Source organism: Mytilus trossulus, chromosome 7, assembly GCF_036588685.1.
Source record: "Mytilus trossulus isolate FHL-02 chromosome 7, PNRI_Mtr1.1.1.hap1, whole genome shotgun sequence".
Lineage (NCBI taxonomy): Eukaryota > Metazoa > Mollusca > Bivalvia > Mytilida > Mytilidae > Mytilus > Mytilus trossulus.
The window spans coordinates 61817892-61833962 of record NC_086379.1 but is presented as its reverse complement, the minus strand read 5'-3'; the positions used below and the strand labels follow the sequence as shown (position 1 = coordinate 61833962).

General features: G+C 31.8%; 1 protein-coding gene across 1 annotated transcript in view; it reads left to right on the top strand.

The window, feature by feature from the left end:
• Nucleotides 1-15691, top strand: part of LOC134725483 (glutamyl aminopeptidase-like) — a 36715-nt gene extending 21024 nt beyond the window's left edge. Inside the window, exons 5-19 of the mRNA XM_063589331.1 lie at nucleotides 931-1085; nucleotides 1388-1501; nucleotides 1974-2108; nucleotides 3045-3110; nucleotides 3462-3527; nucleotides 3941-4116; nucleotides 5412-5488; nucleotides 9787-9923; nucleotides 10248-10451; nucleotides 10985-11058; nucleotides 11242-11346; nucleotides 11534-11704; nucleotides 13207-13347; nucleotides 14515-14596; nucleotides 15373-15691. Coding sequence (XP_063445401.1) covers nucleotides 931-1085; nucleotides 1388-1501; nucleotides 1974-2108; nucleotides 3045-3110; nucleotides 3462-3527; nucleotides 3941-4116; nucleotides 5412-5488; nucleotides 9787-9923; nucleotides 10248-10451; nucleotides 10985-11058; nucleotides 11242-11346; nucleotides 11534-11704; nucleotides 13207-13347; nucleotides 14515-14596; nucleotides 15373-15528 — 1859 coding nt within the window. The 3' untranslated portion in view covers nucleotides 15529-15691. The remainder of the gene's footprint in view (nucleotides 1-930; nucleotides 1086-1387; nucleotides 1502-1973; nucleotides 2109-3044; nucleotides 3111-3461; nucleotides 3528-3940; nucleotides 4117-5411; nucleotides 5489-9786; nucleotides 9924-10247; nucleotides 10452-10984; nucleotides 11059-11241; nucleotides 11347-11533; nucleotides 11705-13206; nucleotides 13348-14514; nucleotides 14597-15372) is intronic.
• The last annotated feature ends 380 nt before the right edge of the window (nucleotides 15692-16071 follow it).

Sequence of the window (16071 nt, the reverse complement as noted above, 5' to 3'; positions counted from 1 at the left end):
CTTCAAATATGCATTATCTATAACATATTCAGAACGAACTAGTAAGACTAATTAGAAGTTTTCTATTATTAATCAGTGGTGGTACTTATCTTATGAATGAAAGTTCAGTTTGATAAATAATGAGTTCATTATGTCTGTTTTCCAGTTTCATTTCGTTTATTGGCATAAAGTAAAGAAAATGAAGAAAAAAATCAACAAAAACTGATTAAATTAAAAGATATAGAATTATTTTAATTCACCGCGTCTTGCCATTCTTAATTTTGAATTTCCAACTTTTAAACTAACGTCAATGTCTCTGTATCGTAAGGACATGATAAATAAAAAGGGATGTTAGAAAAGACATTCTCGTCCCAACAAGATTTAACGGCACAATACATTAACCGTTAATTTTCCTAGCTAATTGGTGATATCAAAACAGTATCTTCCAACTAACTGTAAAATACTTTTCATTATTAAATATTTTTAGTTTCCAGTATCTTTGTTTATTCGTTATTTAACCAAATATTGTTACGTGTTATATCTCACGAAGAGAGTGCGTACATAGTCTTAGCTTGTATTGCAATTCAAAATTGATTTCGAATAAAACGTATCTTAAATAGTCATCAATCAATAAGTTAGACCGTTGGTTTTCCCGTTTGAATGGTTTTACACTAGTAATTTTGGGGCCCTTTATAGCTTGTTGTTCGGTGTGAGCCAAGGCTCCGTGTTGAAGGCCGTACTTTAACCTATAATGGTTTAATTTTTAAATTATTATTTGGATGGAGAGTTGTCTCATTGGCACTCACACCACATCTTCCTATATCTATCAATCAATAAGTGCACTTTTTGATTGTTTAAAATGTTTTATTGTTTTGTTTTTTTTTATAAACAAGAAAGGAGGATCTATCTTTCATAGTTAACTTTCTAAATGGCGCTTTCTTTTATTTGCAGATATGATTGGTATACCAAACTTTGTATCTGGGGCCATGGAACATTGGGGACTTATAACATACAGAGAAGTTAATATGTTGTACGATCCGAATGAAGCATCGTCAGCAAATTTACAGAGAGTAGCTGTCGTTATTGCCCATGAAATATCTCATCAGGTTGGTTTTCAAAAAGTTTTATTTTACGCGAATGAATTTTCGACTTTCAAATATTTTGGCGCCACTGAAGAGACATAAGTTATCGAAATAAGCATCTGGTGCATTAGAACTTGTGTTTTTAATGTCGGTTTGCTAGTTATATGTTTATTGGATAAATGCACATTTATACCGCAATGGGGTTGAAGGCATACGAAAATCAACATAATAATTTTACAATACATCATTAAAAACAATAAAAGAAAAAAAACATTATATACATATATGTATCAATAGTACATGCATTGTCTTTTATTCCTTTTCAGTGGTTTGGAAATATTGTGACGATGGACTGGTGGGATGATCTCTGGCTAAATGAAGGGTTTGCCAGCTTTATAGAGTACATAGGCGTGGATTCATTCAGACCATCATGGGATATGGTAAGAGTACAACAAAGTCTTATGAATCAAACAACATGCAGTTTAAGATGACTTACGCATTTATTTATCCAGAGAACTACATGTACTACTAAGGTCATTGGAGCAAATGACTAGCTCGTTTCCGAAAAAAAAACCAACATAATTACATCTGACAGATAATACTTGTTAACGATTTACGACACAATTCATTATTAAATTATACAAGTAGTTCATGATCAAGAATATACCATAATATTTGCACATGATATTGAAGACCTGTTGGTGACCTGCTGTTGTTTTTTTCTATGGTCGGGTTGTTGTCTCTTTGACACATTCCCAATTTCCATTCTCAATTTTATACATTGTATGCAGTAACAGATTTTTTGTTTGATATATTGTATTACTACTTATTCATTTAAAAGTATTATTTCTTCTCACTTTATTCTTTTTATCACTCAATTATTTTATCCAAATAAAAGTCAATCCTTTGCAGATGGAACAATTTACAACTGAGGATGCCTTACCAGTAATGACAACAGATTCTAAAGTATCATCTCATCCAATTATTGTTAACGTACAAAATCCTAACCAGATAAATGAAGTGTTTGATAGTATATCATACAGTAAGGTAATTGATTTGCTTACTTGATCCATCCGTGTACTTATCGACGGATGCCAAGTGATGCGCATATTTGACCTTAGAGTCTGTATCGCTTATCAATATTATCTTAGTCAGAAAGGCCGATGTTCTCCGTACAGCCTTCAACAATGAGCAGAGCCCATACCGTATATCAGCTATAAAATGCCCCGCTATGACAATGTAAAACAATTCAAACGAGAAAACTAATGGCCTTATTTATATAAAATAATGAACGAAAAACAAATATGTAACACCTAAAAAACTTATTGTTTAAAACACAAAGTGTTCTGTTAAAATTGTATTCAACAAACCCCGAAGCGCACATTACAAAGTTGTAGTCAATTTTGACTTAATAATGGTATAAACTGCTTCGGGTAAAAAAAATCACCAAACAAATAATAAACAATATATAAATCAGGGTTGATGTTTTACTCATCTGTTCTTCCGATAGAACTACCGTTTATTCTATACTTGACTCATGGATTTCTGCAAGCAACTTTAGATTAAAAGAATGACACCTGAGCAATTTTACAACAATGAATAAGTTGAATTTATATTTGATATGCAATAAACACGCTAGCTTAAGGTGTGTCCTATTTTAAAAGGCATGTATGCATTTGTTCACTCGCACATCCTTATTTAGGTCTACAGCGATTATATTTTAAATGACATAAAAGCTCGTAAAAAACGATTATATTTTAAATGACATGAAAGCTCGTAAAAAAGTCTGTCAGTGGTGAACACATAGTCATAGTGCGAAGTATATACATGATATATTTGAGTTATTTAAAAGCAAATATATGGATGCTATGAGTAAGAAGCAATTAATCCAGTAATATTTATAAATTTTGTTCTTTTCATCATCTTTATGTTTATACTAAAAATTTGGTTTTTATTGGTTTATTTCTCCTTATCTTTTATCAGGGATCATCTGTTATTCGGATGTTGGAGTCTGTCATGGGACGAGAACGATTCTTTGAAGGCGTCGGGGTATGCTTATTTTTATGTAAACATTTCAATAAAAAAAAATGACGATGAAAAAATGGTGAACACCAATTTCAAGGTAATAATGTTCTTGTGGACAGTTGTCTCGTTGTCAATCATACCACATCTTTTTTATATTAACTAAACTATTTGTTCTTTATCAGAGTTGTTATTGGCACTATAGTATTTTCACTAACTTTGAGGTTTTTGTTTTTTTTACTTCACAAGCCATAAATACAGAAATGTGTTGAAAAAAGCTAGGCATCAGAATTTTCATCTATTAATTGTTGGTGTATGTTTTAACTCTGTTTTATGCAAAGCATTATGGTTTATACAATTTTTTCTTTTTTTTTTTAGAAATATTTAAAAGGATTTGAGTGGTCAAACGCTAAAACCAACGACTTATGGGCAAAGCTCGGTAACGTAAGTTGATGTATAATAAGTCGTTGTAATCAATTTAAAAAACTGTTTTCCCAAATCGATCTCATTTAAGACTTGTTTCGTATTTCTCGTTTTACCATCAAAATAAAAATCTTAGTGATTTTTTAACATCCTTCATCATAATTGTATATTGTTAAAGAAATTCTGACAGTTATTTTAAAAGTGCAGTGGTGGATTTAGAGGGGGCCAGGGCCCTGGACCCCCTCTTCTGTGGAAAAAAAATTTGGTTATATGGGAATCACTCAAACGTGACGGGAGTGTGCCCCCTCTTAGACAGTCAGTTGGCCCCAACTTGTGAAAGTTTCTGGATCCTCACTGAATCGTGAAAAACTCAATCTTGTATTCAGTACAATTCAACTATCTTTGCTATTCTGATACTATAAGTGTTATAACAGGTAGAACCTAATCTTACGGTTAAAGCTATGATGGACACATGGACTAGACAGATGGGTTTCCCGTACATAAATATAACCATAACTAGCACTGAAAGTAAAACTACTGTGAAGGCTGTACAGAAAAGATTTCTCGCAGATATAAATACTATTTATGATGAAAATGAATCGGAATATAGGTAGTTATTATACTTCATTATTAATTATTTATTTGTAACAGTGGATACTATATTCACAAATTATCAGAAGTGTGTGTTTGTTGCGAGAGGGGGATGTAAAGTGACAGAGACAAACAAACATACATGTCAAGCTTCATTTTGGAGAATCAAAAATAAATGTGCTCATCCTTGGTCTGACAGACTAAAGGCTTACGTTTTAGTTCAGTATAAAAGTTTATAATACACGTGTGACATTAATTACTGCCCTGCTTGTTTTTGAAATAACAACATCTTGTATGCTGGTATGCTATTTGTAAAACCTTTGACAAAACAAAGCAAACACTAAAATATATAGGAACATGAATATCAAAGGACTTGAGAATAAAAATAATATGTAAGGTTTGCGCTTGCCGACTGCAGAAAAAACAACCTTTATGATAAAAATAACTTAACTTTTGTAATTCATTGTTTTGGAGAAAGCTTGTGTAGTAGTTGCATGACGCTGAACTGCATGATTTTAGCTAATTATTGTATATCAAATACAACTAGTAGTATGTGTTTGTATAATTAGTAAACGGTGGTTTACAAGTAATTTTCAATTTAGCTGCAAACTTAACAAATTTTATCTCAATAGACAGTATCCAGTTACGTCTTCTGTGGTCTAATCGTAGCATGCTTTCGCCGAGTGCTGGCGGTCATGTATTGTATCCTCATATGGATCGAAATTATGTTCCCAGTATATCACATGAACATTTTTCTTCTAGGCTTGCAATTTCTATTTTCAACGGCAACTGGACGTTCAACAGCAGTAATCTTCTAAATAATCAGTAATTATAATGATAATTGGTACACAAGACTATGTTCATAATATTCTTATCCCTCCGTTCAGCACGTATCGTGTTCTGCATATTTTTAATTATACAGACATTCGACTTTTAGTACAATTTGTTTACATCCGATTGTATAGAGTGTGTAGGTAAAGGTTATATCTTTGGTTAGCTTGCTTGCTAGCTGAACAGTGAAGTCATTATTAGGTTAAATAAATTACCCTCCTTTAAGAGTTAACGAGCCCAACAGATAACCAATCTATATGCCTGTAGGCTACTTCGAAAGATGGGAAGTATACCTTATCTAATAATGATTTCATGGTTTAGCTAACAAGCAAGCTAACCATAAGGTATTACCGTTACCTCCACACTCAATCGATCGGCTGTAATATTTAAACATTCAAAAGTTACAATATATCAAAACTTGATTCACTATCTGACCATTAGCTGCTTTTTAACGTTTAACACATCTCGATCTATTTCTAACAGATATAGGTGGCATGTCTTCTTAGATTACGTGACCAGTGATGGACATAGCGGTAATGTGTGGATGAACAGAGAAGACGGTAAGAGTACATCTGTTAATTATGTCATAAAACGTGTATTCAAATAAAAGGCCAATGACCAGTACTACATGTGTACTTGTATACAAGTGCTAACAGATTAACTGACATATGCCTCACATCCCCTTTTATAGTGAAAGTTATTTAAGTTCATCAAGTATGATTAAATGGTTGTGTTGATATAAGATAATCTAAATGTATAAATGTTTAGTGATGACTAAACTTTACCGTACATGCTACACAGAAGAACAAGTTGTCAGTATGCTGGAGTTTCTTATCGACAATATATTTGTTGAGTTTGGAGGTAGACTTTTCTAACAAATTGTCGGCACTCCTATGGGAACAAACTGCGCCTCTTGCCGACCTCTTCTTATTTTCTTATGAATCGGAGTTCCTCCAGACACTTGTCAAAAACAAGAGGATCAAAGAAGCCAGATTATTTAATTTCACTTTAAGATATATTGATGATGTTCTTTCCATAAACAATCCGAACTTTTCTGATTGGGTTCCATTGATATATCCCCCAGAACTAGAGATTAAAGAGACAACAGACACAGCTTCCTCCGCCTCATTTTTAGACTTATATCTCGAATTTGACTTACACAGTCATCTCAGTACCAGAATCTACGACAAACGAGTCGATTTTAATTTTGAAATAATAAATTTCCCCCACCTTAGTAGCAATATACCAACTTCACCTGCATATGGGATATATATTTCCCAACTTATTCGATTTTCAAGAGCTTGCAGCTCCTACTCAGACTTTGTAAAACGTCATCAGTGTCTGAGAAGAAAGTTGATGAACCAGGGATATGTCAAAGAACGTCTCGTCCTTTTTCTAAAAAAAGTTCATCGGAAGGTATCAAGACCTTGTTGATAAATATTCCGTTTCAACTTCTCAAATATTACACGATGGTCTTGATGTATAGGTTCTGCGTACTGATGTTGTTTATCATCTTAACAACATGTTTTATTGTTCTTTCATTTGTCTTTGTTCTAGTATTAATATTACTTTTACTGTTGAATGGTTTTATGTGATATTAGTTTGACGTGGCTCGGTACTTATACATCTCGTCAATGTGTTTGTATTGGCTTTCATTTTTTTGTGGTTTGTTTTGTATATGCGACTTTTTGTATTTCTTTTCTTCTTACTACGTGGCTCTGTAATTTAAAAGATCCCGTCAGTATTATATTGGTCTATTTTATGTCATTATGATATATTTCTATTATGAATTACTATAAACGTTGAACCACAAACGTCAAAATCATTCAATCACGTAGTGGTATGAACTATTTTTGGATTCTCATAAATTCTACCTATATCTTTTGGACTAGTTTTAATATCGGTCTATTTCTGTAATTTATTCTTACATACTTTTGATTTTTTTAACCCTGTATGCTTACATTCCCTATGTAAATTTTAAAACTGTTTGTATGTACATTGAACGACAAAGTTATGTGACGTATACAATTCTGACGTCAGACACTCAAATCAATTAATGTGTTCGTAGATAGAAGATGTTTCTGTGTTGGGTTAAATTGTCCCCTTTTAAAATTGTTATACGATGATGACTGATGTACCCATAGAATCATATTCAAAACAGTGTGGTCCTAGCCATTGATTGACGACCTAAATTATCCCATTGACTGGGACAGATTAGGTGAATGTTTGTCGGTAACAATCACTGCTCACTATGTACTTGTTTAAGACACTGAATCTGTGGGGTCACCAAAGGTTCTCAACACCTAAAATAAAGCAATTCGAAAAACGAATCCGGAATAATACGATGTGTTGATTTATATCAATAATATAAATCAAAACATAAAGGTTATTCTTGAATAATTTTTCGAATTATTTTATTATTAAAGGCGTTTAGAACATTTGGTGACCCCACAGTTTAAATTCTATAATAGGTAAGAAGTGATCAATGGTCGTTACAGACAAACGTTCACCTAATCTGTCCCAGTCAATGGGATAATTTAGGTCGTCATTCAATGGCCAGGACCACACTGTTTTGAATATGATACTATTTTGACTATTTTATTAATTGTGACTGTTTATTTAACGCATCATGTAAATATAACGGAATTTGATGAGACTGTTATTAAAGTGAGAGGGTTAGCGCAATAGAACCAGGTTTAATCCACCATTTTCTACATTTGAAAATGCCTGTACCAAGTCAGGAATATGACAGTTCTTGTCCATTCGTTTTTGATGCGTTTTGTTATTTGATTTTGCCATGTGATTATGGACTTTCCTAATTGATTTTCCTCAGGGTTCAGTATTTTTGTGATTTTACTTTTTAGAGTTAGAAAGAAAACTGACTGAAGGAATAAGGAAATCGTAGTCTCAATGAGGTCTCAAATCTTGCGTTTGACCTGCCGTTATAAAAAAAGGAAGGAGGGGGGTCGAAAAGGCAGGATGTTTAAAAAAAGTAGACGTTTTGGTTGGTTTGTAGGCGTACAATCTGAAACTGCATGTTATGAGAATGCAAAGCTGATTGCAGTTAACCTAATGCAGATCAACTAGACTAATTGTTAATTTCATCACGTCTTCATGTCTTTATAATGTATTTGCCACTGGATATTAAGCAAATATTCAAGCGATTAGTTGATTAATTAACATTGGCCAAACAACATCTGTCATATTTATTAAAATACATTTGTACAAAGTTGAAGAGCAGTGAAAACGAAAAATGAATCCATATGATGAGTTAAGCATTTTTCAACTGATTTTTAAAGCTCGTTTTATAATTTTACTATAATACCGCTGTCCCAGGTTAGGGAGAGGGTTTGGATCACACTAACATGCTTAAACCGCCACATTATGTATGTATGTGCCTGTTCCAAGTCAGGAGCCTGTAATTCAGTGGTTGTCGTTTGTTTATGTGTTACATATTTGTTTTTCGTTCATTTTTTTCATATAAGTGAGGCCGTAAGTTTTCTCGTTTGAATTGTTTTACATTGTCATAAACTTATGATCAACATATACCCTCATGACACTTACCAAAGAGGAAATCCTGGATAATCATAGGTCTGTTCTATGTTCCTTTTGAATTTCAACCAAAGATGAAGAACTGAATCTTCCATCACTGTTTTGGATACCTAAACTACAAACAACGGTATACTGCTGGGTCTTCCAAGTGCTCCACGAACCATCTTTCTAAATTATAAACATCTATTTTATCCGCAATCAAAGATGGGCTTCAAATTTATTGTGAAACCACCTATTCTAGAGGTGGCGTGAATCAGATGTGGATACTTAAAAATTCCAAAGATCTTTTAGAGTTCATACAATCTAACTCTCTTTCATCTTGTAACAGTATTAAAACATTTGACTTTTCTACTCTTTACACAAGTATTCCACATTCCAAACTAAAAGACAAATTGATAGAGTTGGTTGAAAACAAAACTTTACGACAAAAGAGCGGAGTTCAATTTTCCAATTGTGAACTTTCCATTTCTAAGTAGCAACATTCCAGCAGAAACTCCATAAAGGGTATTTATCTCCCAATTGATACGATATTCCCGTGCTTACATTCGCTATCATGATTTTCTTGATAGAGGGTTGCTACTCCCAAGGAAGCTATTAAACTAAGAGTTACGACTGGTTAAGATGAAATTATCCCCTCGTTAATTTTACGGACGCCATCACGAGTTGGTTGACCGTTATGGAAAAACCGTTTCACAAATGATATCGGATATGTTCCTTACGTCGTAACTACAATCCCCTTCCTCTTCATGAATGTGACCTACCGGACTATTTACCAGATCAGCTTACCCTTCCGGAGCACCTAAGGTCACCCCTAGTTTTTGGTGGAGTTCGTGTTGTTTATTCTTTCGTTTTCTATGTTGTGTTATATGTACTATTGTTTGTCTGTTTGTCTTTTTCATTTGTAGCCAGGAGTTGTCAGTTTGTTTTAGATTACAAAGTTTGGCTGTCCCTTTGGTATCTTTCGTCCCTCTTTTATAGCTGACTATGCGGTATGGGCTTTTCTCATTGTTGAAGGCCGTACGGTTACCTATAGTTTTTAATGTCTGTCATTTTGGTCTTTTGTGGATAGTTGTCTCATCGGCAATCATATCACATCTTCTTTTTTATAAGATATCAGCCGATGCATGAATATTTGAAAATGCAAAATACTGAAAAACTTTGATGTGTACAGAATTGCGCCTTCGTCATGGGTTTTACTGACATAACAGCCCATATATTTAAATTTTGTTTCCTCAGTAAATATGTTGATTAAAACAGCGCATAAAAAAATTAAAATAAAATAAAGTTTTTTTTTTCTTTGTTTCAGAGAAAACATTCGATGTTCCAGCGAACTTGACAAATGGTTGGATCAAGTTCAATGTTAATCAAACTGGATTTTACAGAGTATTGTATCCTGACAACATTTGGAAATCTATAGCAAATCAACTCGAAATGAATCCTAGTGTAATTATTTACCATTTTCTATTTCTATACCTTGTCGTCTGGGACTTTCTAATTTAAAACAAATAACTGACAGTTAGTTCAAGGGACAATTAAAAAGACTAAATATATTGTCAAACACAAGTTAAATTACACATCAAATATTTTTTGAAGAAAAAATATTCTTTGTAATTTTGTTTTCCATCTCATATGACATAAGGTAATTTTATGTATATACTGTTCATTTAGACCCCCCAAAAAACTTTTTTTTTCCGTCCTTTTATTTGTTTGCAATCATTTGTGTTTTTGGTAGTTTGACTTTGAAGATGTTTTGTATTTGTGTTTTAGATTATGCGGGATGTGGAAAAATCAGGATTAATCAACGATGCCTTCAATTTAGCACGTGGAGGATACCTCAATTATGATTTGGCCTTAGGTCTAACACGGTTTTTAAATAAAGAAATGGGACATCTACCTTGGGAAAGTGCATACTCAGTCCTGAGTTATATCACTCATATGTTTGAGTTAGGCGGTGACTATTCTAATATGAGGGTATGTTATAAAAAAAAAAAAGTAAAATCACAAAAATACTGAACTCAGAGGAAAATCCAATCAGAAATTCCATATTACATGGCAAAATCAAATGACGAAAACACATAAAAAAAGAATAATGAACGTATATACAATTTTTGTATGTATTTTCAAAGTTTAAGCAACGTTGTACATGCTTCATACTTTAATATACTGCTTAATGTTTGTGTAACCCTACTAAGTATCAGTAATTCCCAAATTACGATATTTGAATATGCAAAAAATGAAAACACGATGTAAAAGTTCATGCGTAAATATTCACGTAAAGCAAAACCTGTGTATGGTACCACGTATTCCTATTTTATTCAGGCTGTATTGCAGATGGAACATGTTTGGTTTCCATATTTAGTATTTAGTACATTGCATATGATATATTAAACTGATATTTTTTTTGTTTGATATTCTGATTTAAATCTTTAATATTGGTTATTTCTATATCTGCCGAATAACAGAATTAAAAAAAATCTTATTTTTTCAAAATTACTCGATTTCAGATATATATTTTGAGAAAAGTCAAACCAGTCATGGACGCCATTGGATGGCAGGACGATGGAAACCATTTAGAAAAGTAAGTCAAAACAAAATTATTCCTACTTATTTTTTGTCTAAATTTTCTATGTTGAGGAGAACATAATATTATGAACATAATTATGAAGAAAAATTATTAAAAAAAAATATCAAATATAACAAAATATGTAACAAATAGGAATTAATAAATAACTTCAACTCTAATATTAACTGTTTATTTCAGATTAATGAGATCTAATATAATTGAATTAGCATGCAGATTGGGTGACCAGCATTGTTTACGGAATGCAACTGAAAAGTTTAGAAACTGGATAGAAAACGGAGTAAGGTAGGCAAAAGTGTGATATATTATCAATTTAAATGTATTCACAAAATAATTATGATATTACATATGTATCTTTATCATTATTGATTTATCATGTCACTTGTAATGATAATGGTACTGTTATATTATGTCAGAAATATTTTTATACCATTTTATATTAATTGCAACTAAATAACTATTTTATTTTCAGTGTTCCACCAAATCTGCGCTCTCTAGTGTATAATTATGGAATACAAGGCAGTGATTCAGAAGAAGATTGGAATTTTATGTGGGATAAATACACCAGAGAAACTGTTCCACAAGAAAAGATTAAGTTACTGTATGGGTTGTCTCGTACCCGCTCTGTTTGGCTACTAAGAAGGTAAACCATGTTCTGGTTTACCAAGAACATTCAATCGTTATTATTTTGTTTTTTAGTTTGGAAAATCATCAAAAAAAAAAAAAATAAGGCTACCCGTCCCAAAAAAAAATATGATGCATACAAATACACATATGTAAGAGTTTATTCATAGCGTATTGAATTTGAAACATGGTACCTTTTGTTAGCTATCAATCGTCTGTTTCTCTGTCCTATTTGTTCTCTTATTAATTTGATTTGATTTCTGTCATGTTTTATTTAAATGTTATATTTAACATTGCCATATAAACGGTAGGTTTGACTAGCCACAAAACCAGGTTCACACCACCATTTTTTTTCTTCTTAAAATGTCCTGTACCAAGTCTGGAAAATGGCAATTGTTATTTTTTTGTTCGTTTCTGTTGTGTCGTAGTTCTTCACTTATATTTGATGTGTTTCCCTCAGTTTTAGTTCGGTTTTTTTTCTCGATCGATTTATGATTTTCTAACAGCAGTATACTACTGTTGCCTTCATTTATAAATTAGAAGTTCATGTATTCACATTTGTAAACCAAGTCTCAATCCAATGTACGTGAAATGGAATTTCACAAGCTACTTATATATAATAATTAATATTTTTTTAGAAAGGGTTTGTTGGAAATTATGTTTTTCTTTGGGTTATTTTTGTCCTTGATTGAGCGTCTGATATATACCCTGAGGGATTAGATGGTTAAATGAGGTCTAGTACTGTCCAAAATTTTGACAGTTTTTGTTTTTATTTATTTTCTTCCGTCATCAATTTTACAATCGTATCCAGCAGACAACTAAACGATCACGGAGACGGAAAAAAAACCCTGTATTTTAATAGGATGAAAGTTCACCATTTCCTTTCTCAAATTTATTAAACTGTTATAGGAACTTGCAAAATAACAAAATGATAAATTTAATCGGAGCAATGACACATTGAACATATGCCTACATAGATTTGTCGATTACAATTTTTGATATCAGTTTGATATCCTTTTATTCTGTATTTCAAAACAGAATACATTTCAGTAAAAAGTAGATACAGAAAGAAGAGTAAAAAAATATATGATTCAATTAATTACTGTTGGATGCTTGCCGTCTAGTAGCAAATAGTTCATGAACATAAAACACCATATATAAAGCACTACATAGAAGAAATAAAGATTTAGAAACACGACTCCAAACGAAAACAGTGGTTGATTTTCGATTTCCAATTGCAATTTGACTACAACATTCATGTGTTTATAAAATAGGACCAAGGAGGTTATATGATGAACACATAACCTCCTTGGTAGGACTAATATAACAAACGTATTAAAAATTAAATGTGTATTTTTTTTTTACAATAATCGATTACAAGTTACAACTCAGCATCAAATACAACTATGACTTACTTTTATGTTGCATCAAATTTATAATAGGATAAATCTTATGTGTAATGCATTTAAATACCTCCATGAAAACCTGAATATATAATCGATTATTTTGTCATTATTATAGATATCTGGAATATGCTAAAGATGAAACGAAAGTAAAAGCGCAAGATTTTTTTAATGTTATAACCTATATATCACGTAATCCCATTGGAAGAAGTTTAGCTTGGGACTGGGTGAGATCAAACTGGGAATATTTGGTACAAAGGTAATTCAAAAGTTTTCATTTACAGAAGAAACAAACAATAGTGATTTTAAAACACTGAAATATGCGATTAAGTCTCATTTTCGCATTTATATTACAGGAATATGATAAACCCATTAAAACTAAACTACAACGGCATTTAATATAACATATATACGTTGATTCATGAAGATACATCGAGGAAGATATGCTGTAATCGAATACAATGTGACCGTTAGTTTTGTCTTTTTACTCAAAATATCTGTGGATAGCCAACAAGTCACCAGGCATATCATAATTATGTTATTATTTAAGACCGAACATATTTAAGAAACTCGAGTAAATAGATATAGTAAAGCATGGATATGCATATTTAAGCTCTAGTAACGGTATGAACATGAATAATGCTTCATTTTAACAAAACAAACATTTGCAGAGATTCATTTACATGGTTTAAGGCTGTTTAGTTTAACAAATGATTTTGAAACCAGGGATCGCATGAATAATCAAGAATATGACAGTTGTAGTGTATTCGTTTGAATTTTTGATTTTGCCATTTGACTAGGGATTTTCCTCGAAGTTAAGTTTTTTGTGATTTTTACTTCTTTCTAATAAGATTAAAAAAAGAGAGGGACCAAAGATGCCAAAGGGACAGTCAAACTCGTAAATCTAAAACAAACTGACAACGCCATGGCTAAAAATGAAAAAAAACAAACAGAAAAGCAATAGTACACATGACACAACATAGAAAACTAAAGAATAAACAACACGAACCCCACCAAAAACTAGGGGTGATCTCAGGTGCTCCGGAAGGGTAACTTGATACTTCGTTGTACTCATTTATTAATCAGTAGGGATTTACTTAGATGGATACACTAAATGTGACTTGGATTATTCTAGTTGAATGCATACTGTAAACTTGCTTCAAAATAAAAAAAAAATCAAGACTTAGCGTTTCATTAATGATTTCTAAGAAATTTTACATAAAAAATGTTCTAACGAGTATTTGAGTTTTTATTAAAATTTTACCACATTTTACTGAACTAAAAGTCATGATTCATTTTGTTTTTATTTATTTATTTTAAACCCTTTCTTGTCAACTCTTATGTATATGATACCACAACTTTTTTCAAAAAAAAGTATCTATCTCAATTGACTGTTGTCATTTTGAACTGCCATTATTTATTTCAGATTTACAGTGTTCTCAAGGTCTCTAGGAAGGTTGATACCATCAATTATTATATATTTTAATACAGAGTTTCATCTGAAAGAGGTAAATTTATATTTAAACTTTAAGCTAGAAACAACTTTTTTTTTAAATCAACGTAATTAATAAATAACGACACCAGTAGTTGATAAAGGTTCCAAATATTTGATTGAACCAGCGAAATATGTTGCACTGCGAGTGTAGCGTTTTAACTATTAACTATACGAAGTCAGGAAAATGATTATTATCTTAAAGTTCATTTCTCTGTGTGCGTGTGTGTGTGTTAAATTGTCGTTTTTGGTTTTTGTTGCACTTCAGTGTTTCTGTTGTTTTTAATCTTATAGTTGATGTACTTATCTCAAGTTTTAGTTTGTAACCCTGATTTGTTTTTTCTCTCAATCGAATAATGACTTTCGGTATACTTCTGTTGCTTTTATTTAATAAAATGATAAATTTTGATCATTGTTTCATACCGTTGCATGCAACATTGAAAGGGATAACGAATCGAATATACATTATTTTGAAACAACAAACTAAGTGTCACACCATCCGACACCATCTAATTTATTTACCAGTATTCACTTGACTTCTTTATCAAACTTCTTCTAATATATCCACTTTTATTAAAATGGCTTTTATATAACTTTACCGTTTGTTCTCTTAACCTTTAAAAGGGATATACACTTGATCTCTCGAAATAAATGAGTAAATCAGCAATTGTCAGTCAACATGTTTTGATTTTAATTGTCTATATATTTGCAACTTCAAATGTTTTGCTTATATAGGACATACAACTGCATCAGTCCATTTTCATGTAAACCTGATACGGTCTTGTGTTTTAGGTTGAGGCATTTTTCAAACTTTATCCGGATGCTGGTGCGGGAGAAAGAGCACGAGAACAAGCATTGGAAAGCATAAGAGGAAATATAGCATGGATGAGAAATTATCAAGATGTAATTAGCAAATGGCTTTGTCAAGAACTCACAAACTGTGTATGAAGCAGCATATGCATATACCTCGTATATATATATTTTTTTAAATATCTCGTTTTAGAAGTTATATTGTAAACAGTTTCATATACATTCTTAATACAGAATTGTGTTGTTTTATATTGGTGTAAATGTTATTCTGTGCTATTTATAAAATGAGTTATCATTTCTATTTTGCCGATTCTTGATATACAGTTATCAAAAAAATTATCCACAAATAAATATGACTTATACAAGATTGCTACTACGTACTGAAGTGTCTTTCTTCTTTTGCTTTATACTTGGAATACAACTGCCAACAACAAAAACTCCGTCAGTCAAAATGAACGGCACATTATGGTCACATAAACACAATGGCTACATTTGTAACAATGCAACCAAGTATGAGAGCTTTCTGGCTTAACTCATCATTCAAAACTAAAACAAAATGGTCGAAATCAAAAACTTGGTTAAATACACAAAATGGCAGCAATCATATACATCGGTAGTGTACAAAGTAGTTACAAAAGTTGTATTTTTAAAAGGTTACTATGAATCCGGTAAACAAATATC